The sequence below is a fragment of the Typopeltis vanoorti genome, chromosome 2, assembly GCF_054136105.1.
Source record: "Typopeltis vanoorti isolate ZY-2024b chromosome 2, IOZ_Tvanoo_1.0, whole genome shotgun sequence".
Classification (NCBI taxonomy): Eukaryota; Metazoa; Arthropoda; class Arachnida; order Uropygi; family Thelyphonidae; genus Typopeltis; species Typopeltis vanoorti.
Window position 1 is genome coordinate 55,246,741 of NC_143550.1, and position 25,118 is coordinate 55,271,858.

At 34.4% G+C, this 25,118-nt stretch overlaps 1 protein-coding gene across 3 annotated transcripts in view; it reads left to right on the forward strand.

The window, feature by feature from the left end:
* Positions 1–16,948, forward strand: part of LOC150109024 (protein tweety-like) — a 322,889-nt gene extending 305,941 nt beyond the window's left edge. The window contains exon 15 of one of the 3 annotated variants that reach the window (XM_090411409.1): positions 12,429–16,948. In XM_090411409.1, coding sequence (XP_090267535.1) covers positions 12,429–12,473 — 45 coding nt within the window. In that variant the 3' untranslated portion in view covers positions 12,474–16,948. The remainder of the gene's footprint in view (positions 1–12,428) is intronic. The other 2 variants (XM_090411402.1, XM_090411414.1) reach the window with 2 other exon arrangements.
* Positions 16,949–25,118: the final 8,170 nt, after the last annotated feature.

Below are 25,118 nucleotides of genomic sequence, written 5' to 3' on the forward strand. Positions count from 1 at the left end.
GGGGGGGGGGGGAGAATAAGGAACCTACTTAATGTTTGGTGGTAAAAACTTATGTAACAATAAGATTTTGTCCCTCAGTATTCTTCCAAATAATCTGACCACTTCCAGGCAGGATAATAAGTGCATGATTTTAGAATTGATTGCTATTTTTTCAATGAAATCTTTTTATGATTTAACTTTTTTATGTATAAGGCCATTCTTCTGGACAAATTGTTGATGTTCATTGGGTTTGATATGACATTTCTTGCTTTTGGTTTGTGTATCTAACCGGCATGCAATAAATTGTGTGCATTTTTAGAGAAATCAAAGCTATATAGAAGAGAAGAGATATTTTGCTTTAAGGATATATGTAAGTTAATGATACTTAAAAGAAATTCTATATTTACTTAGTAGATCTAAATTTCTAAAGGTGTAGATACTTGATCAGATACCTCTACCTTTTTCAAAATGCTTCAATAAAACTCTATAGTAAATAATTCTCTCTCCACATACACCACCACACTATTTGGGTACAAGTTAAACTTTTACTGTAGTAGGAAATACAGTAAATACCTAAAAATCTATTTCAAAATAAGAGATAAGCGAAATTTTTTTCTAAGAATATTAGATCTTGCATCTATTTCTTCTATTCTTTACTCCCAAGAAAGCAGGAAAGAAAAGAAAACGTAAGAAAAAGCCTGCCCTAGTCCTGCAGATTATTAACCCCTTAATGTACCAATTAAAAATCAGAAAGCGGTCGTTTTTCTGCCAATTTTTTGGGCAAGGGTGATTTGCTGGATCAAATTCATCATTATTTGAAAAATAATGATGAATTTGTGCAAACGCAAACGAAATAGCTGATACACGCCGTTGGCAATTTTTCTCGGCTGAAAGGAAATAGACACAAGATTGTCTAGCATTTATATTTGGTTGTATTTATATGTGAAACCAAAATTCAAAATCAATTTTGGTGCAATAAACAAAAGACATGTCACAGACTTCTTTGTATGTTAAGGGGTTGAGGCTTGCTTTGTTTTTGGAAATCACTAAAGGTAAATTGGTGAAATAAAAAATTGTGAAGCTTTATACAAAATCAGATTATTTGAACTGAAATATATAAGAAATGTTATATCACGGGATTTTGAATTTTCATCCATAAATGATACAAAAAAGATTGTATCCGTGGTTTCACTATATAATATGTGATTTATTTCTGATGACTGAACTGGAGAGAAATAAGAATGTAAGCTGTATTATACAAACATTAACATTCAGCTCCAGTATATAAAATAATTACAAGTGCAATGAATTCATCACTAATTTAATACACATTCAACAGTTTTAAATTATATTTTGTACATTGCATTGAAAAATATAGGTCACATCAGATACAAGTGCAGTTCTATATGCCTGGAAATAAGACGGGGGGAAACTACTGATTGCAACAATTGCATTTGATATTGAAAGTTTTTTCCCGTGGTTATACTATAAATTAAAGATGCCAAAAAATTATTCTCGGTTTCATCCTTTATCAAAGTGTTAGCAAACATAGTTTGTGCATGAAGTAACTTCATGCTTACACTTGGATAAAGGATGGAAACAAGAATATAATTTCTTAGCATCTTTAATTTACAGTACAAGCAAGTCAAGAAATCTTTCAATATTTATCTCTAATCCAGAGTATTTTAGTAATAAGGTGTGACACCTTTTGACTACTTGTATATGGCAATATGAATTCTGCATTACTTCAACCTTGGTACCACTTTCTGGTCTTGCTCCCACTGATGAAGACTTAACAGGGCTGGAGTAGGAGTTCTTATTCTTGTCTCTCTCCTTGGATCATTCTGTAATATCCAAAAGGATGCAGAATGGAGAATCTTGACAATAGATTGAAAATATTGTGGATGTGTAATAAGGTTTATAAATGTTTATGCTCCATCCCAATGGAACAGTTAGATGAAAATTCTTCCAGGAATTGGAGCCATATTTATATGGTGCACACTACATAATAGCAGCTGGAGACTGGAATTGTATTGAAAACCCCACATTCGACAAAATAGGAGGACACCCCAGGAGTGGAAAAGTGGGATATGCACAGTTAAAAACATGTCTCGACAATGCTCAGCTAGTAGATAAATTTATATCTCTTCTTCCCTTATAAATAGGATAATTCAGATAAAACATCTTGACATCAACATTTCAGATCATAATCCAGTTCTACTTAAGTTCAACTGCATGGAAAAATAGAGATCTCTTCTGGACCATGGAGACTTCCACCAAATTTACTGTTAATTCCAGACCCTCTGTTCAAATTGGAATAATGTTATCTGGAATTGGGATATGTTAAAATTCAAAGAAGCAGTGAAGCAGAATATGATGGGATGGGGAAAGGAACAGGCTTTCCTCAAAAGGAAGTTGAAAGACCTGTATAAAGAGAGAGAAGCTAGTTCATAACAAACTAATGCAATGGTATAGAATATAGCAACATCATTGGAAACATTAACATAGAGATAGAACTGGAAAGGCAGAAAAAAGTAGAAGAAAGAAATTTTAAGATAAGAATACAGCAGCACTTAGCAGATAGCCTTGAGCTGCATTCTTCAATAGACAATTCACAAAATTTCGCAAAGAGAGGACTATCATTCAAATCTGCTTTGATGGAGAAGACATGTCTACCACTCAAGCCATCCTTGACTCCTTTCAAAAACACTACAAAAATCTGTTTGAAGACAATAGTGCTATTGTTGGAAATTATAACTCTTGGAACATTAATGGCTTTCCCGTTCATATCCAAGATGGGCTTGACAGACCCATTACAGCATCTGAAGTTTCCACAGACTGTAAAGAATGCCAAACAAAAAAATCACCAGGACCTAATGGTCTAGGGATAAAACTTTATTGCAAGGCATGGGATTTTATTCCTAGTTATTTATCTAGTTACACTATTTAATTCCTTTCTCTCATCAGGACACATACCAAGTGAATTTGTAGCAAGCCATACAATCCCCATTCTTAAACCTACAAGATATTTTTCCATATTATCAATAACAGGCTTAAAGTGGGAATGAGATACATAATTAAAAGCACACAGGTGTATGGAGTACTAGGTTGAGCAGTAGAATTTAATCTATTTCTGCTAATTTAGTGATCTAATCCACTTAGTTAGCATGAAAAAGCAGTCAATGGCAGTGCTATCAGTAGACCTTACTCAAGCATTTGATAATGTCTGGTATCCCTTTCTATTCCACATCCTCCAGCAAATTGGTGTAAGTAAAAAACTGCTATCTATCTGTTATCAAAGGGGCCTATGCCAATTCAACCACCTGCATCCTAGTTAATGGATTCCTGTCAGATCCAGTAAAAATTTGAAAAGGAGTCAAGCAAGGTTGCGCTCTCAGTCCACTGCTCTTTGCATTGATTCTTGAACCTTTCTTACAGGAAGTCAACAATACACATGCTGTGTGAGGAATAACAGTTCCTTCAACCTATAAAGGAAAATAAGGTATTAGCATATGCCGATGATGTAGTGGAAACTTTGAAAAATAATGATTCCATATATGTATTTTTTGGTATTTTGGAAAAATTCAGCAAAAGTAGTGGATTAATTATTAATGCAGAATTATTCCCACTTTCCATAAATAAGAATTTATGGAAAGTGGGATCTTGAAGGCATTCCTTTTGGACTAACTCCTAAGAGAGAGAGAGAGAAGCCCTCATTATACTTGGAATTCCCTTCTCCACCTACTCAATATTAACAGTCCAAGAACTTATATACAAAAACTTTGAAATGTTATAAGACCGGAAAATAGGGCCACTCTCCTTTTCTTCTAAAGCCATAGTACTCAAAACCATAATCTTTCCTGCTCAATTGTACATTATAAATATTACAGACGTCACAGAAACTGAAGAAAAGCATTATTCAAATTAAGGGGATATTAAATCGCACATTGTTTTAAAACCGAATAAGAAACTCAAAGATTGGAATCGGAGAGTTTCATGCCGAATATAGTAAACTATAAAAGTATCGGCGGTTACTAGCGTGAGCTAATGCAAGTAGTCCTAGTACATAGTACAATCTCAGGCAACTCGTTGCAAAGGTGGGGATAGTTCTGATCGCTAATCTTGATATTTTCCATAATGTAAAAACATATTTCCTAGGAAATGTATGCTATTATTATATTATGGTGGGAGGTCACTACCCAGACCGGTTTCAGCCTTTTTTGAGGCTTCATCAGTGAGTAGCTAGACCAAATAGATACCAAAGGGTATAGCAAAAAGAACTTATATACTCTGCTATACGAGTTGTCAAACAGATGCAACCATTAAGTTACTTAAATATAAAGAGCCGATAGGCTTCATTTCAGTGATATAAACATTATTCAAATTAAGGGGATATTAAATCCCACATTGTTTTAAAACCGAATAAGAAACTCAAAGATTGGAATCAGAGAGTTTCATGCCGAATATAGTAAACTATAAAAGTATCGGCAGTTACTAGGGTGAGCTAATGCAAGTAGTCCTAGTATGTAGTACAATCTCAGGCAACTCTTTGCAAAGGTGGGGAAAGTTCCGATCGCTAATCTTGGTATTTTCCATAATGTAAAAACACATTTCCTAGGAAATGTATGCTGTTATTATATTATGGTGGGACTACTTGCATTAGCTCACGCTAGTAACCGGCAATACTTTTATAGTTTACTATATTTGGCATGAAACTCTCTGATTCCAATCTTTGAGTTTCTTATTCGGTTTTAAAACAATGTGGGATTTAATATCCCCTTAATTTGAAATGTTTATATCGCCGAAATGAAGCCTATTGGCTCTTTATATTTAAGTAACTTAATGGTTGCACCTGTTTGACAACTCTGCTATACCCTTTGGTATCTATTTGGTCTAGCTACTCACTGATGAAGCCTCAAAAAAGGCTGAAACCAGTCTGGGTAGTGACCTCCCACCATATTGTAATAACAGCATACATTTCCTAGGAAATGTATTTTTACATTATGGAAAATACCAAGATTAGCGATCAGAACTTTCCCCACCTTTGCAACGAGTTGCCTGAGATTGTACTACGTACTAGGACTACTTGCATTAGCTCATGCTAGTAACCACCGATACTTTTATAGTTTACTATATTCAGCATGAAACTCTCTGATTCCAATCTTTGAGTTTCTTATTCGGTTTTAAAACAATGTGGGATTTAATATCCCCTTAATTTGAATAATGTTTATATCACCGAAATGAAGCCTGTTGGCTCTTTATATTTAAGTGGAGAAAAGCAATTATATAGTAAGTCTCTGCAATTTTTTTGGTCCAGCTGATACCAAGAAGTTAAAAATTAATTTTTTCATCAAAGAAACATGGAGTATTTGGACTTCAGTCTTAAAACTCTGCTATCTAAGCAATACAGTTTCTAAAATCCATAAAACATTGCAGACTGATCACACATGTGCAGACCTTCTCCATTACTACTTGGGTTTTCATCTTCCCCTGTTTGGAGTTAATGATTATACAGATCCAAAAGCTGAGATTGTTCCTGAATACTACAACACTGTGCTTAACTCTAAGACTGCTTAAACACTCTGGAGTTGACATCCTTTCCATCAAAAAAGTAAAATTTAGTATAAAGAAATCTTTAATCTCTTTGCCGCAAAGTTCCACAGTTGGGTACAGACAACAATATTTTGTTTCATAACTTGAAGTTCCAAGGGTAACATGAGGGATCTTGCTCGGAGAATTGCATGTGGCCGCCTTCCAGTTAGTACTTTCAAATGGAGGTACTTTAACATCAGAAATCCGATCTGTAACATCTGTTACCGAATGGAAACAGTAGAACATGCATTCTACAGTTGCCCTCTTGCCCTGCATATTTGGAACAGATTATGTAATGTGTTGGGCATTCCATTACTTACAACAGAACAGGTTATTTTTTTTGCAGTACCCACCACCTGTCAGCAATGGGAAGAGAATTTTGATTTTTATAATTAATTAATTAAAATATAATTTATGGAAGGTTAGAAAGAAACATGGATTTGAAAACCAGCAATATGACATCCAAATGCTTTATAATATTGTATTGTGGAAATTTTATTGTTCAGTCAGACAATTTTTGTATTTAGAAACATTCTAGGAGATATCAAATTTATCACTAGATGGTGTAGACCACCCACATTATGCAATATTCACCAGGGGGAGATAAAATTCTGTCTATTCTTGCTACGAGAAGTTTTTTAAATAGTTCCATCCTCTTAATTATGCCAGCCTGACTGGCTGAGTGGTTAGCGTATCCGCTCTCCAGCCAAAAGGCTGTGGGTTCGAATCCCACCATGGATGTATTGTGAAAAATACTAGTGATGAAAAATGAAAAATACTTGTGGAGTAGGTGCCCTTCCTCGATGAGTCCTTGGACTCCCTGGAGGTGCTATGTAATAATAATAATAATTCAATGTGGTTTTATAGTCAATTTAAGGGATGACTGAAGAGCAATCCCAGGCAGAGAAGGCCACAGTTAACCCAGATGGGCTAACCACCTAGGTATTAGTCATCACAAGGACTCATCGAGGAAGGTGCCCTTCCTCGATGAGTCCTTGGACTCCCTGGAGGTGCTATGTAATAATAATAATAATTCAATGTGGTTTTATAGTCAATTGAAGGGATGACTGAAGAGCAATCCCAGGCAGAGAAGGCCACAGTTAACCCAGATGGGGCTAACCACCTAGGTATTAGTCATCTTTGCACTTTAGTTTCAATTTGTCTTTTGGTTGTTCATCTATATGAGATTGGTGAAAAAGGAAAACTGATTGCCTTTGGCTATATGATGATATAAAAAAGCTGAGGGCATTTCTCTATCTCTCATGCTATCTATCTATCTGTCTTTCTTTCTCCTAATACTATCAGGCTCTTTTTCACCCATATACTAACTACTCTAGGCCTATGATGAACAACCCTTTACTTTTTCACCTCAATAAAGGTGTTGGGAGTGGCCCTTCCCATAATGCATAGCATTATACATGTCCTTAAGGATATGTACATTGCATTATGGAATACTAAGACAATTGATGTGAAGTCATTAGTCTCTATATACCAGGAGTCTGGTCGTGAAGTCACTTCATGTGCAAACTTTGTTTGCTTACACTTGGATAAAGGATGAAACCAGGAATGTAACTCCCTGGCATCTTTAATGTATAATTTACAATTACATTTGTTGTCTTTTAATTTTTTTTTTTTTTTAAGTAATGTGCATTGATATAATCATAAAATAAAAATATTGCTAGACATTCATGTATATACTTCACTTGATAGATACAGAAGACAGTGTAATGCAAAGTATTTTTTAAATGCAAATGTTTATATTGTGTGTGTAAAACAAAGCATGACAGTTCATAAATATTAATTTTAAACAAATTCTACTGAAAAAAATTGAAACAAGTATGCCATATATATATACACACAGACTATGTTGACAAAAGTATTTGGACAACTAGTTGTGGTCAAAATGCATTTTAATTACATCTATAGTACCAAGTGGGACCATCTTTGACCTGAATGACAGCAGGCTCTCTCTTTCCCTTTAGAGAATGCTTTCAACCAATTTCTGATACATTGCAACAGGAATATTCTTCCATTGCTGATGCCACTGTGGTCTGGAGCAAATTTGGCATTCTAATTTGTCCTGAAGATGTTCAATGGGGGTTGGGGTCTGTACTCTGGGCTGGCCAGTCCAACACTTCGATGTTTATTTCTATATACAAGTAGTCAAAAGGTGTCACACCTTATTACTAAAATACTCTGGATTAGAGATAGATGTTTAAAGTTTTTCCACTTGGGTTATACTATAAATTAAAGATACCAAGAAGTTATATTCTTGGTTTCATCCTTTATCCAAGTGTAAGCAAATGAAGGTTGTGTGTGAAAGAAATAAGACTTCTGCATTACTTCAACCTTGGTATCACTTCTAGGTCTGGCTCCCACTGATGAGATCTCAATAAAGGTTGAAACCAGTCTGGGTAGTTCCCCTTCCCATAATGCAAAGCATGATACATGTCTATAAGGATATGTGCTTTGCATTATAGAATACTGCAAAGCACATATGAAACATAATGACTTCACATCACAAGGCAAGTGATGTGAAGTCATTAGCCTCTATATACAAGTAGCCCACTCGTGAAGTTTCTTCATGCATAAACTTTGTTTGCTTACACTTGGATAAAGGATTAAACCAAGAATATAATTGCTTGGCATCTTTAATTTATAGTATAACCAAGGGGGGAAAACTTTCAGACTATATTATTGTTGCTGCATGTGCTCTTTAATGTGTTTCCTCTGCCTTAGTTGTTACTTGAATGTGATTTATAATGAATCAAAATTACTGTAATCTGAATGCATGCAGAACTTGTTCAGTATTCTAAAGATATTTCTTGGCTCTTATTTTTGGGAGCTGATGCAAAGTGTAGAGAGAATATTCCATTGTCTCCTTTATTTTATACTTGGTTCTGCTGTATTGAGTACATGAGAGATTAATTATTCTTTAACATAATATGCTTCTTGTGCAGCTTCTCTATTCTACCATCAAATTTCAACTCTCCTTCTCAAATTATTTCTGTGCTACTGTTCTGGCTATGAGTTTGTCAGTCATATCCAAGGTATTTATTAGAAATAGTCAATAATTATGTACTAATTTCATACAAAATTTGACTTAAATGGGACATCTTTTTGTTCTCTGAATAACACTTTTGATGTCTTCAGTAGTTCCGTATACTCTTTTCATGTAGAAATGATATCTAAATTTCAGAAATATTAACCTGTTAAGGAATAGCTTTTATTTGATGTGTAAGGTCTCAAATTCTCATACTTTAATCAGTACACTCACAATGAATGTAATAAGACATCTGCAATCTTCTGTGATGATTTTCCACTATATGAAATTACTCCATATATCTGCATTACTTGGTGTAATTTGTTTAAATTGATAAGTTTTACAAGTTTAAGTTTGCTTCTTCAGGATTGGGGTTTTTGCATGTGGCTGATGCTCACAATAGGTAAATCTACAGTACTTTAGTACCATGGTGAACTAAGAGATTTTTTTGTAATTTTTTATATTGTATTATTTTTTGTATTTTTACTTTATTTTTTAACTAATGTGGAAATCATGCTATAGAGACCAAGCATGAAACTCTCAAATTTCATCAGTCCTCCATTAAAGCAGGGTGGTGGTCTCACACCAGGCAATGAAATTCATTTCCCACCTATAGACAAATCACAAACATCCATGCCTATGCTATGATCCAAACCTACAATCTGTTTGATGGAGAGTGGATACAACACTCATCCAACCAAGCCAGCATTTTATATAAAGCAGGTTGTTTTTCATGGGATAGCTATAAGAAATAATAGTAAATAAAAATGTATGAAAAATTTTCTTTATCCTCTTTTCTTGAACAGTGAAAAAAATAAATTTATATAAATAACACATTCATAACACAGTTCATGGCAGCTGTTACACCCTATAAGCACAAAATCAGCTAAAGTATCTTAGAAAGCAAAACTAAAGAGGGGGATAATTTGCTGCAGAGAATTAAATTGACTTTGAAGAGATTAAGAAAAACTATATCATGCTAGAAATTTGTGGAAACTCTTCAAGTCCATAGGGAGGGGATTGCTCAATGTAGATTGCACATCATGTTGGAGGCTTAATGGATTTTTTTACAACACTCAGAAAGGATTAAAACAGAATTTAATACTTCCTATATTTCATCCTAGTCACTAGGACATCTACGGAGATTACAAAAACAACTAATGTACAACTTAGTTACATGCCTGCCTAATGATACACTTGCCTTCACTGTATACAAAAACCCACACACACACGCAGGCAAATACATTCACAAACTCTCCCACCACCACCCCTCTCAACAATATGGCATTATTAAAACTCTTACCAAGAGAACCCACAATCTTTGTTCCAGTGTTGAAATTTTATTTTTCACTTGGTTAGAGTATAATAAATTTAGTTTAATCCTTTATCCAAGTGTGAGCAAACAAAGTTTGCTCCTGAAAGTATCTTCAGGATGAGTAAGGTGGTACAACACCAGGGCAACTCGTTGCAAAGGTGGAGAAAGCTACCAACAACTCCTGTCTCAGTATCTCCTATAATGCAAAACACATCTCCTTGTGGAGATGTGTTTTGCATTACATTATAGGACATGATGTGCAATCATGTCCTATAATGCAAATTATAGGACAACATGATGTGCAATCTACATTGAGCAATCCCCTCCCTATGGACTTGAAGAGTTTCCACTATCCCATGAAAATTCCCCATTAAGGGAAGGGCCACTACCCAGACTAGTTTCGACCTTTATTGAGGTCTCTTCAGTGGGAGCCAGGCCCAAGATGAGATACCAGGCAGAAGCATTAGCAGGTCATCTCCACCTATAGGAATAGCCAAATTCCTATAGGTGGTGTTGTACCACCTTACCTCAGACCTGAAGATACTTTCAGGTGCAAACTTTGTTTGCTCACACTTGGATAAAGGATTAAACTAAATTTATTATACTCTAACCAAGTGAAAAATAAAATTTCAACAACTTTCTCTAAATCCAGAGTAATTTATTAAAAAAGGGTGGCACACCATTTGGCAATTCCTATAGGTGGAGATGACCTGCTAATGCTTCTGCCTGGTATCTCAACTTGGACCTGGCTCCAACTGAAGAGACCTCAATAAAGGTCGAAACTAGTCTGGGTAGTGGCCCTTCCCTTAATGCATAACATTAGACATATCCGCAAGGAGATGTGTTTTGCATTATAGGAGATACTGAGATAGGGGTTGTTGGTATCTTGCTCCACCTTTGCAACGAGTTTCCTGGTGTTGTACCACCTTACCTCAGTCCTGAAGATACTTTCAGGCGCAATCTTTGTTTGCTCACACTTGGATAAAGGATTAACCTAAATAAACTAAATTTATTATACTTTGTTCCAGTGGAACTGCCCTCACTACTGAGCTTAACCACACATACAGCACTTTCCTCTCTACAGCGATCACAGTATCAAAAAAATAATCAGTTCCTCCCCCCATTCCCCGTCCTTCTCGTCAACAAGATTTTAAAAATGCCATCACCATACCCTACATCCATGGCACATCCGAAAAAATAGCCACGATTCTAAAAAAGTACAACCTACACACAGCATATAAGCCCCACCGCAAACTTACTACCCTTATCCGTTCTACGAAAGATCAGCTCCCTCCTCTCTCTGCCTGGAGTTTACAAAGTACCCTGTTCCTGTAAGCTGGCGTACTTTGGACAGACAGGCAGATCAGCATCCATCTGCCTGGAGGAACACAAGTCTTACATCTGTAAACACAACTATGGTCATTCAGGCTTGGCTGACCATGTCTTGGACACCACCCACAGGGTATCATGGAAGAAAACCACCATGCTCCACCACAGCAAATTCAAGAAAGAGAGACTATTCTTAGAAGCAGCACCAGCAGCTCTCAGAAATCAACCAAATCTTAATAAATACGGTTGCATTAAGCTTCCGAAGATTTGGGAAACACTCATCACGAGGTCCCACCTTACATTCCAGGCCACCTACAACTGCCCTTAGAGGGCGCTCCACCTAGATAGGACTTTAGTGTCACCCACATGGTTGGGCTTAGTATTGTATGATATTTGTGTTAATGTTACATTAGTTGTTTTTGTAATCCCCGTAGATGTCCTAGTGACTAGGACGAAATATAGGAAGTATTAAATTCTGTTTTAATCCTTTTTGAGTGTTGTAAAGAATCCATTAAGCCTCCAGCATGATGTCCTCACAGCACTTAAGCCTCCACACACGAAGAATAGATTGTATATATCTTGCATAATATACCAAAATGTGGCTGTTATGATAAGGGATTCTTTATAACAGTACAGTGCTGTTATAAAGAATATTTGCTACAGCAAACTATATCTACTGTAACAAATTATTCCTGTGGTCAGTAAATTTTTTCAATGTGAGTCAGCTGTATATTATCTTTGACTTCTCAAAGATGATACACAGCAGAATTTTGCTTGTGTAATCTTAACTACACAAGGAAAATGCTGTTCAGTATATGAATAGGTTAAAAGATTCAAGGACTTTTTGATGTTCTTGAATTTCTCCTAAGATAACATGCATGATATACTTAGTTTGTAATCCAACCTTTGAATAATTTTGCACTTCATGTGTATATGTGTGAAAGACCTGCAAAGAATATCTACTTATGCTTGAAATCAACAAACATCTGTAAAATAAGTTAATCTCATATCTTAAAGGTATGTTTTTTTTTATGTGCAATAAGAAATGTAACTGCTTTCAGTTAGCACTCTTTCTACCTGTATCAGGTACTTTTTTTTTGGCATAAGAGCACTAGTGAGTTGCATGCATCAGCTTGCATGATGTAGCACTTTTAGTTTTATTTGTTATAGCATGGATGTTCAGTGTCTGACCCCTACCATCTCCCTGTTCGTTAGTATGAACAACTGTCAGGGGAACTCCTGATTGGAAATGCAGGAAATAAAATGTACTACAAGCCCTGAATGTCCCTTCTACTGCAGCCTGACTCTGACCTCACGTGTGCCACGAAGTTTTGAAGGAGTTTGTACATCCACTTCAAGAACAGCTGATAACTGAAGATTATGCATCATCAGAAGTGTCCTCTATATTTCTAGTGCTAATCTCTGTACCTGTGTCAAGATAAACAGTTCTATTAGAGCTGTTAGTTTCTTAAAAACATAGTTGTCCTATTAATATAAATTTACATAGTGTCTTGTATATGTTTATTTCATTGACTGACATGCAGTATAATACAAAATACTTCAATTCTGAAAGGGAAGGTTGTTCAACTTTCAGTTTATTAAATTAGTAATTCACTATACCAAAAATTTGTCATTTGTTATTAGGAAATGCATTTTATTGTAAAGATTATTTCTATATGATTAAAACCATAGGCCAAGAAGGAGCCACTTGGAATTATAGTAAATTTATCAATACTAATAACTTTTGTAACATGACAGATGTTACTGAATGTAAATTTTTCACATGACTTTGTCTACAATATGCTGTATATTCTGTGCTCAATGTAAATACTACAAAATTAGAAACTTTAGATGTTAATATCAATACATCAGATTTCCATGTCTTATGGAACTGTTTCAAAAAAAAAGAACAAAAAAAAATTGTCATAACTTCCCCCTCCCCCGGTCACCTTCTCTGGTTAAGTAGATTATCACTGCTTTTCAAGTTCATTGCTACATGCTTTCACATTATATATTTATAAAGGCATATAATATGCTATAATATATGTTATATTTATAGAATATGATTTTTCAGACATAAGGTAATATTTCATTTCTATGGGATATAAAAATGCTTTCTTTTAATTATAACTTCTGAAATTTTATTATTACTTAAATATGAAAATTTAAGTAATAATTTTGTTTTGTTTATAGATGTTTATTCATTAATTTAAATATAGATACTTGGTGTTGTTTTACATTCATTGGCAACATGCAAAACGCATTAGCTATTAATTTCAAATATAACACAGTTTCAATTAATTCTTTCAAATTCCAGTTTCGTAATTTTTTTTCTTTATTATCCTTTATTGCATGTATTTCTAGATTTTTTTTCCTGTTTATTTTTTGGAAGAATTTATGTAATGATGTTTGGTGCACATAAGATAGCTATAGAATGAAAGAAAAACTTATAATTTAAATACTTTGCAGATATTGGCTATTTCTTTAAGTTATACTCTCTCTCTCCCACTCATGCATACTCTTGAATTCTTTGTTTTGCTAAATATTTTTGCCTAAATAAATTCATCAAAAGATAATGAGCATTTCAAGGCATGAATTCTCTTAATTTGTATTATTTATTCTGTATAAGCATTCTTGATATTTATGTTTTTTTATTCCACAATATTAGATCTAATTTTCTAATTTACAATATGTTTTCGGAAGTAAAATCTTGATGTTTTTTTGTAGCAATATGGAGCACAACAAGGATTTGTATTTTTGAGTGTTTAATAGATAAGCATTTAAAAGGATGTTGTGTTTTTTTTTTAATTCCAATAACTAGAAAAGGTTTAGAGAACTTTTATTGCTACCAAAATGTTTAGACTATTAGAAACAATGTTTCTTCAGTAAATTAATTTTAACATTATACTTATATCTGAGTAATGCATACACATGCAGTGAAGCCTCTTTATAATGTTTCTTTCCTCTTATATATATCCTCATTTGTTTTTACTTCATCATCTCACTGTTCAAATTGTAGCAATTAACCTATATACTGTGTGTGTGTATATATATATATATATATATTAAAATTCATCTCTTTAGCATGATGAATTCAGGTCTAAGAAATCGAATGTGCTGTACTTATTTATTTCCAAATTATAATTTTTTTTTCTTTCAGTATGGCACTGTCTGCAGAAAAGAGTAACTTGAATAGTTCATCCTGACTGTTAAGAATGAGGTGTGAAATCATTTGCAAGAAACAATCATTCTGCTCAAATGGAACCCTACTTTTCATTATTCAACCTTCACGAAATGGATAGTGCATCTTAGAGATTTCAGGTAGTGCATCATTGTGCAGATGACACAGACAACATGAAATTATTTTTAAGATGGACTTAACTCAATTAGAATTCATCTAACTAAACAAAGATCGAGTCTCACATTTCTCCCCAATATAGTATTTAAATTTCTTAATCCTTTAAAAATGTTATAGAGAGGTTTCACAGAATGCATGATATTTTAAGATTAGTTTGGTTATCATTCACGAAGTTACCAAACTGTTCTCTTATCTGAAGTTTATTTTTTTCTCCCTCTTTCACGGTTTGTCCACTGGCATCTGAAATGTCATTTCACATGTCATTTAGAATTTATAATCTAATGTAATTTGAATACACAACTAACATACAGTCAGATTAAGAGAAGTTTGGTAGAATAATCTTCAAAAACAGTGATTAAATGATCGCCCAAATTTTTATTGCTAAATGTTTATCTTAAAACAGTTAATGCCAACAAAAATACAACAGAATACTTTTTTTTTTTTTCATTTTGTTAAAAATCTTGTTCAGTTAAAAAAGCTAATTCAGATAGAGATTTTAAATATATGTACTTTCTACTTCCAGTTGGTTTTTTAACCCTTCATATTCACTTTGGTGTATGTCTGTGATGTTTGTCAAATCAGTTTGGGTGAATTAAATAAGGACCATTACCTGTTTCTCAGCTGTTTTACAGAATATATAATTTTATAGTATTTACAGTATGTTTATACATCACATCTAAGATATATTTTCATAAATTTGTTTAGTTATATATATCTTTAAAATTGTGATCATCATAGCTTCACTTTTTTGATATCAAAATAGCTCAGACATTAGATGAATGCTGACTTTTCTTCCCCATCCTGTCATATATATATATATATATATATATATAATTTGAACTGTGTATGTATGTTGTGAACACTCTTGTGTTTCTCATTTTTTGCTAGCATGCACCATCTAAATATTAATGAAAAATCTTTTAGCGTTTTCTTTGATATTGATTTTTAAATTTCTCCTCTCCTGGCATGAATTTATAAAATAACTTGATAAAAATTAAGATTTTTATTAAGTACAATTTGTAATTTTAATGAAGTGGATCAGCATAAGTAATACTTATGCTGATCCACTCCTTAAAATTTGCTGTACTTGATGGAAGTAGATCAGAAAATGCAGCTCACCAAAAAAAAGTTAAATAATATTGTGATATAAGCCAAATATGCCAAAACCTGATGCATAAATTCTCTGTATAAATTAGTCATAGTTAGAAAACATTTTTAATATTTTATATCATTGATAATTACAGTGAATGTTCAGTCCTGCGAAAAATTTGTGTCAAAAAAAAAAAAAAAATGGTGGTGGAAGTGAAATTTAAATGATTGCAATCTGTTTGTTTACCATAAAATTTGTTCACTTTATTCGATCTACTATAATTTTTTAGTGGTTTAATGTCATGAGTCATATAGCAAAATTCTTGACTATGATTGATTAGAATGGGAAAGGAAAAAAAAAACCTACTATAAAACTTTAAATTTACTACAAATTTTTTTTTTTTATAAAATTATAAAATCTGTAGTTGATTTATGTTAATATATTATGCCTTTTTTGAAATTTTCGAGTTCTCCCTTTCTGAATATCTAACGTCCTTGTTTTAAAAACTGCAATACAAGTAATACACAAAAAATAATATTCATTCCAACTATATTCTCTGAGTAATATACATGATCTTTTGCCTGTCCCATATATACCCTAATAAATGTTTGTAATTGTATAATTTTTGGAAGTACTGTACTATATACATTTATTTGTTTCGAGACTTTTAATGGTGTCCAGTTACATGTAAAAAAATATGTCCTGTTTGCAAGCAACTTTACCTGTAGTTTACTTATGTGCATAATCGATTTTCAAAATGTTCATAAATATTAAGAAGAAGAAAAAACAGGATACTGTAAAGAACATGCTGTATAAAGTTGTAAATTGTGATGCTTACTGTGCTGTTAAATTATAATTATTAATTGATCGAATGGTTAGTCATTTATCTTAATCATTGATAGGATATTTAAAAAGTTGAAAAATGTTCAGAAACGTCTTTCTGATAAAGAATGCTTTATAAAATTTTTTGCAAAAAATAAATAAAAATTTTTAAAAAAAAATGGGAGGAGGATCAAGAATTTGCACATTTCATCAATATATTCAGTATTATTTGATGCATCAGGGTTACATTTTGATATGTCTATACTTTTTGTCATTTGATATATTTTTATGTATATGAAACCACTATTTAACAAAATTTCAAATTTTATATTGTCGTGTTTTTTGGGTGTTTATTTTGTTCTTGTAGAATTGTCATTTTGCATGACTATTTAATAATTCTTGTATGCCAGAAATAAAAAATTAAAAAAATCATAATTATTTGTATTATTTTTTTATTTGTTGATTTTCTAAGGATTTTGGAATTTTTTAACTGATAAAATTAAATTGGAAACTATCTGTAACGAATATTGTGAGCCCATTGCCGGATGGTAGCATTCCTGAAGTGTCTGAAAAAAAAAAAAAAAATCGTGTCTGCATTCACAACACACTCATGCAAAGCATTCCACCCTCCATGCAGAGAACCTACTCCTCACACCCTTCTTATGCAATTTACAGGGATGGTCTCTTGTTCTACCCCCTGCTTCCCATTCTATGAAAATTTCTTCCATGTTAACCTAGTAACAAGCCCTGCCGACTTAATATATTCCCTCAATGTCTTCATACTCTCCACATTCCAAAGGCCAGCTACCACCTTTGTGATTCTTTTCTTGACCCTTTCTAACATATCCTTGTCACTAGATGATCAAATCTCTGCACAGCAATTCATTTGAGGCCTGATCAAGGCCTTATATACAATGGAACTATGACCTCTTTATTTCTGCATGCCAAAATCCTCCACATTATTGCCATTATCCAATGTGACAGCTTCACAACTTGAGCAGTGTGGCCGCTAAACTTCAGTTCCTTATTGACGACCACTCCCAGATCTCATTTTCTTTGCCTCCTTCAAAGTTTTCCCACCAAGTGTCCACTTCGTATCTCATCGTCACTTACTAAATTTCAGACCTTGCATTGTTGTGTCCCTTTCTCTATAATTTCTTATTGTACATAGGTACAATAAGAAATTATATTGCACGTCAAGTCTGATTCAGGAAGTCACGTGGTATCTTCAACACAAAGGAATTGTCTCTGGATTGAGCCAAGACCAGTGAAGCAAGGACTTTGGGATCTCACTTCTCTCAAACTCTGGGGTAATTTATTTTTTTGCTGCTCCACCTAAAGTAATAGGGTTAAGTAAGGTACTTTAACCGAGAAGTGATTCCAAAGATATACAACGGTTACTAGTAATTTGCAGTCGTGACCTGAATCGGACTTCCTTTGTTTCCCGTTTAGATTCGTATATCCTTGTTGCAGGTGGTGCATCGGATTCTTTTACTCAGAAAAAGGCAGGGAGTTAAATATAGCTAAGGTTTATTGAACACACTAATGCAATATACAATACAAAATAGCACATACTAAATTCAAGTCACATAAATCGTTCAAGTAAATTTCTATGATTGACCCTTAAATTAATGAGAACACTAAAACAACAAATTCCATGTACTACATACAAGCCAAGCTTTCTTAGAAATACACTGCTTTACATTAACTTCAACAACTAAATACATAATGGAACTCATTGTTCAAACTAGACCCTGCTCTATCCTCTCTTAAACATTTCTGCAATACTTTAACCAATACAAGGGTTAACACAACATGGTCGTCACTAGTTAAGGCACTACAGTTCCCTCCTAAGTTCAATCAAAGTATCTGTCCCTTAATGTCTCTTTACTTCATTCACAATTCTTATGGATCCCTTATACATGACATGAAAAGAAAAGTTCTACATTACCATACACCAGGGCTTTGTTACACTTGTTCCTCCAGCTTCTGATAGCCTCCTTCAATTCCAATCATTCTTCGGGTCAGATCGATCGATGCGTTCACTTGGATGTCTCTTTCCACTCCTGCACTGTTGATCCTCTCTGAGTATGGCTGAGGTTATATTCTTGCTCCTATCTCATGGCGTAGGCTGCACACCAAAATGGATAGGAATATGCCCTTCTGTATGAGAATAAAGGCACGTATCCTCATCAGCACTTGACCGGCAAATATTATCTGCGTTTGTCGGCCATTGAATAGAGGTCATCTTCGATCATTCTTCGTTCCGAGCTCTATGGGACAGCTGCTCCATCTGCCGAGCGGGTACCTGTGGACCGCGGGTTAAGCACAAGACGACTGCCGAAGAGATAAGAGAGCGAGGGGGGGGGGGGGTTGTTGACCCTTTTATACCCTTATCGACAACCACTGCCACCTACGTAGCTCGCCCAACGTATAGCACTCCTCCCTTCTGGGTCTTGCTCGGCATCGTACTTTCTCTTTCATGTCACACTACTCCACGTGGCTTTGAGCATGTGACGGCCTGGGGATTTTCTTCTTCTTTCAGTCAGCACTCCCATAACCTTTGAGCTTTTGTTTACAGTGAATTTTTGGAAGCCATTGTACAAACATATAATTCCAATTCTAACCAAAATCAAATTCTATTTATACAATACTACTGGCCTTACACAATATATTTCTTTTATCATCTATTTTTTTCATTTATCCAGATTAACCATAATTCATACAGTATCACTGGCCTTACACAATATATTTCTTTTATCATCTATTTTTTTTACAATTATCCAGATTAATAATAATTCATATGGTATTACTGGCCTTACACAGTATATTTCTTTTTATAAAGTTTTTTTTTTTTCTGGTGCCTGTAATTCATACCTAGAAGCAAGCACTTTTCAAATGAGAATCCCCTTTTTCTTCCCCTCCTCTTTCTTGTTAAATGATGAACTAGGGTTCCTAGGAATCCTCTTCCTTCAAAGTTTAACAACATTTTGCAACATTGAACTGACAGTTTCACTTAAATCCCATTCATACAATCTATTCAAGTCCATTGTAAGTGGGTGCAACATTTTGCTTGACTTATGCGTTGTTCTCTCCAATTTTTCATCATCTGCAAACAGTTAAACCCGTCCCAATATCATTAATACACAAGTTGAACAATGGCTCCAATACAGACTTCCGCACAACAATTATTACATAAATACATTGGTGAAACATGATCTCCCTTAACAAATCGGTTGACAATCACAGAGAATACTGTTATCAACTTATTTCTGTATCCTACTTCTTACTAATCTCTTCAATTCCACAACTCCATATATATATATATATATAGAGAGAGAGAGAGAGAGAGATTGGCTTTAATATGTAGTCCTAGCCTTATCACCACCTTTATGCCATGAAAAATTATCATTATCATGACGTCAAAAAGTTCGAGAACAACAAAATTAATAGGCATAAAATACACTGGCTTTTGTAGCCTTCATTGCTTCATAATTCTTAACAAAACAACCTGACCCAATCCATTTCATCATAAAGATGGAATAGATTGTATATCATGTTAGTAAATTATTGATTTCTGGAGCTTTGTTTTTTGGTATAAAATCCAGTTTTCAAGAATAAAAAGCTTGCCAAGACTGATAATTCTGATCTGATCTCATTCAGAAATTGGATGAACTGAGCCATCACCATCATTAACCTTTTGTTGCATAATTGGATTGAACAGATTTTGGATATACAGCTCATCTTACTGTTGTTCATCAATATAGTGGAATGTGCCTTTTGAGGAAGTTAGATTTTCAGAGCACAGGGAAGATTTAAATATTCACTTTGGAGTGTGTGTGTGGGGGGGGGGGGGGAGTGTGCTCACTACATGTCGTATAATTAATTGGTAAGTTGTGAATTTTCATGTTGTACTGCATTATTCATTTTTTCTTATTTTGAGATTCTGCCCTCCTTTAACTGCTGTATGGCTATCAACCTCTAAAATGTTTTTACATATATGGGAGTGTACTGTGAAATGGACAAAATGTAAGACATTTTTATTGAAAGCTTTCATAGAGATAAACTTGATTTATATGAGCTAAGTTAGCTTTTTTATTATTATTAAAGATCTACAATTTTTTAGTTTACTTTTTTTGTCTTCAAAAAACAAAATTTTTGAAATTTCTTATTTGTATTTAGGGTGACAATCAAAAATGAAGAAAAGAATCTTTCTGTGCCAAATTATGACCCCCCCAAAACATGAACTAGTATGAAGACAAAAATGTAATGCTCCAAATGAGAGAGGAAGAAATATTCCTGATGTTTTAAAAGATTGCAATATGCATTGAGAAGTATGAGGAGTCGAAAGGCATGGTGAAGATGATATACTGAGAGTTTTGAATGCAGGTACCAGTCATGACTGCATCAAGGAATTGAAAATGCTTATTTATATACCTAGTCCTGTATATAAAAATTGAACTATAAAATCAGGAAGAAATATGAAATTTCTTATTTAAAAAAAGGGAATTAGGGAAATGCCATTTCAACCAAATGTTTACAGCAACCATATAAGAAATTTTTAAAAATCTAGATTGGAAAAATATAGTAAATGAAAAAGAACTAAAACGCCCGTTGTTTACTGATGACATTGTTCTTTAGGAAACTATGAAAGAATAAATGCAGAAAGTAAAAAAGGATTAACTATAAAGACAAAACAAAAATAATGAATAATAAATACATAACCAAAAAGCCAGTGTATATGAAACACAGGGAAAACCGACATAACTTCCTGTCTAGCAAAATATCACCAAGTAGAGGATGTGAGGGGGGGGAAAAATTATATGAATTCAATTTGGCTGGGGTAGCCTTTGGAAAATACTGTGAGGTACTCATCTGCCTTAAATGAAAAATATCAGAGTTGTATACCTCTGGTCACGACATTGAAGTGACACATGGACTTCAACTAAAAAAAAAATTGACAATTTGAGGATTACCCAAAGAAAATGGGAAGATCACTGTTTGGTATTAGCATTCAAGATATGTGTACTATAGAAAGTACAATATTTTGGTCAGAGCTCACCAGCCTGAAGAGATTGTAACAGCCATTAAAGGATCAAAATGGCAATGGATATCAACTTTGTCAGATGGACAAAGTTGATATCTGAATGGTATTCCAGAAATGGAAAAAAGATAAGTAGTAGGGTTACCATACTTCCTGGGACTGTGCCAGTTTGCACCTGTTGTTCAATCTGGTTTAGCATGTCTCCCCACCCAGGCAACATAACCAACATGTTAAGACATGCTCTTGATGCTGATAAAACGAAGTGCGCACTGATATTAGCGATTAAAGACAGCTAACTTCTATAGGTAAGGGTGGTAGAAATATTCGATGCTACTGCCCTTCCGACTACTCTGTATACAAACCAGTTGCTATCACCTGCAGGTTGCAACACGAAGTGCATTTGTAAGAGGCCATCAGTGGAAACACATTGGAAATTATGTTTGGATGCATGGGAGATATGTGCAGAAACTGTAGATCGCCTAGAGAGTTGTGTAAATCCAAAACTTTACAACACCTCTAAATTTTGATTGCATTTTGCGGTTCTTATTAAGTTTGAATCATTCGTCTTTAAATACCAAACGTAGCATATCAGACAATTTCTTACCTTGCAATGATAACAGCGCAATTCATATAAATTGGAGCTCGTTATTTGTTTTTGAATGAATACATTTCCAAAATCGGACTCTTTCCCTTCCAACGGGCGGTTCGTTAACATGGCAGTCTATGGGAGACCGGAGCGGACGCATTTTTATGTGAGAGGTACCCCGTGTTCGTTCGCAATCGGATGAGACGTCACCAGAGGGGGATGAAACCAGAAGTTACGCCAAGTTGACGTCGCCGTAACGTACAGTAGTACAGGAACTTGCGGCAGACCGTTGGTTTAACCTAAACTAAACTAACCTAACCATCGATTGAGTAGAAAAATTGCATTTGATTCGTTTAGATTAGATTAGATTAGTTTAGGTACCTAACCATCGATTACAGTTGAGTAGATAAATTACATTTGATTCAGTTAGGTTAGGAGGAGGAAAGCATCTCGCTGGAATGTAACCTAACCAAATCAACGGTCTGCTGCAAGTTCCTGTACTACTACACGTCACGGCGACGTCAACTTGGCGTAACTTCTGGTTTCATCCCCCTCTGGTGACGTCTCATCCGATTGCGAACGAACACGAGGTACCTCTCACTTAAAAATGCGTCCGCTCCGTTCTCCCATAGACTGCCATGTTAACGAACCGCCCGTTGGAAGGGAAAGAATCCGATTTTGGAAATGGATTCATTCAAAAACAAATAACGAGCTCCAATTTATATGAATTGCGCTGTTATCATTGAAAGGTAAGAAATTGTCTGATATGCTACGTTTGGTATTTAAAGAGGAATGATTCAAACTTAATAAGAACCCATTTTGCTCAAAAGTATTTGGAAATTTTTAATCGAAGTATTCAACAAATGGAGTATCAAAGAATTACAATTATTGAAAACAGATTGCAAACAGGAAACCATTGAAAAAATTTGCTCGTACAAAAGCAAAGGAAGAAATGATAAGAACTCAAAGCAGTGTATAATATGCTCGTTGCGAGTGTTTTAAAAAAAATAAAATAAAATATAGAGACTGATTCAAACCTTGGATTTGGGACACTCCGCTCCTGTCGGCAATTCAAGTCGAGTTTTTCTTACGATTAAATAAGCAAATCGGCAATTGAACATATGCACATAAACAGACGAAATAAATGTACATTTATTTGGTCTTTTGTTTGTCATTTATTGCCAAATCATGTACCCAACTTCACATTAGTATATGAATGCCGCAACATACCGATATTAGATTACTATATGGATTTTTTTACATTCTTTGTTTTACTTTGAGTTATAAATGTAGCTGAAGCAATTATGACGATAATGCTCATTCTTTATAGCAGTATCATTTTCTGGAACATTTCCTACTGTATTTGAGGTTAGCCCACTAATTTAATTCCCCAGGCAATGATACATGAAATGCAATAATTCTATAGAATTATTTTCTGAAAACAAATAACATAAGGTTTCTGACGAATTCCAGGATAACATATACAGCAACAAAAGAAAAACAAAATGCTTAAGCATACTTCCCCCTCCCCCTATTCACTTCAAAATGCATTTGATTGGAGGATCGCATCTGCCGTCTTACTCATTCTATTGTGAAATGGGTTAATATTAAATAAAAAGCGAATTGTTCCTTTAATGTATTCCAAGCTTCCTTTTTCATCTGCAGAAAAAAAAAAGTCTCATCCTATTAATAAATGCACGGAACAAAGGCTGATTAGTAGGGCATGAAGGGAATCCAGTTTAAAGACGGTTTTCATGCACCATTGCCAGATGTCTCAGAGTAATCACTATCTGACAATAATTCCTCCTTATCTTGCGTTTTGTTTGTAAGAAAGCAGTATACGTCCAAAGATAGATTGGATAAGTAATAAGCAGGGCTGCCCCTAAGAATTTTAGGGGCAGCTGAATGAGTCTGAAGCCATCTGGTGTGAGGAGGAATCCAACAAGATCAATTACATAGTGGGGTGTTGTTTCAGACTTGGTGGATCGGCTGCTAGTGATGAAGAAATGCATCAACAAATAGACAAAATGAGAGCGAAAAAAGTTATCATAATGGGAGACTTTAATTATGCAAATATTGATTAGGTAGGAGAAGAATGAAAATGCATTTATTCAGCTGTTTCAGGACAACTTCCTCAAGCAGCATGTGTTAGAAAGAACTCGAGGTCAAAGAGTGTTAGATTTCATCAGTGTGTGTTTCAGTTAAACAGGTAATTATTCTGCCTCCTGTTGGTGACAGTGATCATGCGGTACTCACTGGGGAAGTAACTGAATATTCCATTCAGAAAATGTTACATGCTGTACAAGGAAGTAGGAAATTGTGACCATCTGAGGAGTATTGAATTCAGTGGGATCGGATCGGTTGCTGGATGGGAAGCATTAAGCAATACTTAAATGATGCGATATCGAATTTTGTGTCCCGAGAGTTAGAAGAATGAATAGGATGTAAGTCGGAAGGATGTGAAACTTATTAAACAACAGATTCGTAATGAAGGATGATGTGGAAGGAATACTATGTGCACAAGCATGATATTCGTTATGGAAATTACAAGCAGCAGCCTAGAATAGTCACAACCCTTTGAACGAAAATCAAAAGTCTGAGTAAGAAGAGAAACTGGCTCTGCATACTAAAGACAACTCACAATAATTCTATCGATATGCTGCAAGTAAAAGAAAGAATGAATATGAAAGAATAGCTCTTCTCAATGCAGATCGCGTGACGGATACAGAGACTGAAGAAGTTGTTCAACTAATCAGTGTCCATTTCGTTAAAAGCTATCAAACTGGTTAATGCATCACTAAGTTCACTAATACCTCTTCACTGGATGAAAAAAATCAGGTCTATGAGGAAGAGGTACTAGAGCTATTGCACAAATTGAATACGAATTCAGGGATATCATTTCGTGTGCTAAAAGCGTGTTCAACTGAAGTGACTATTCCTTCGACCATTCTGTTTAGTAT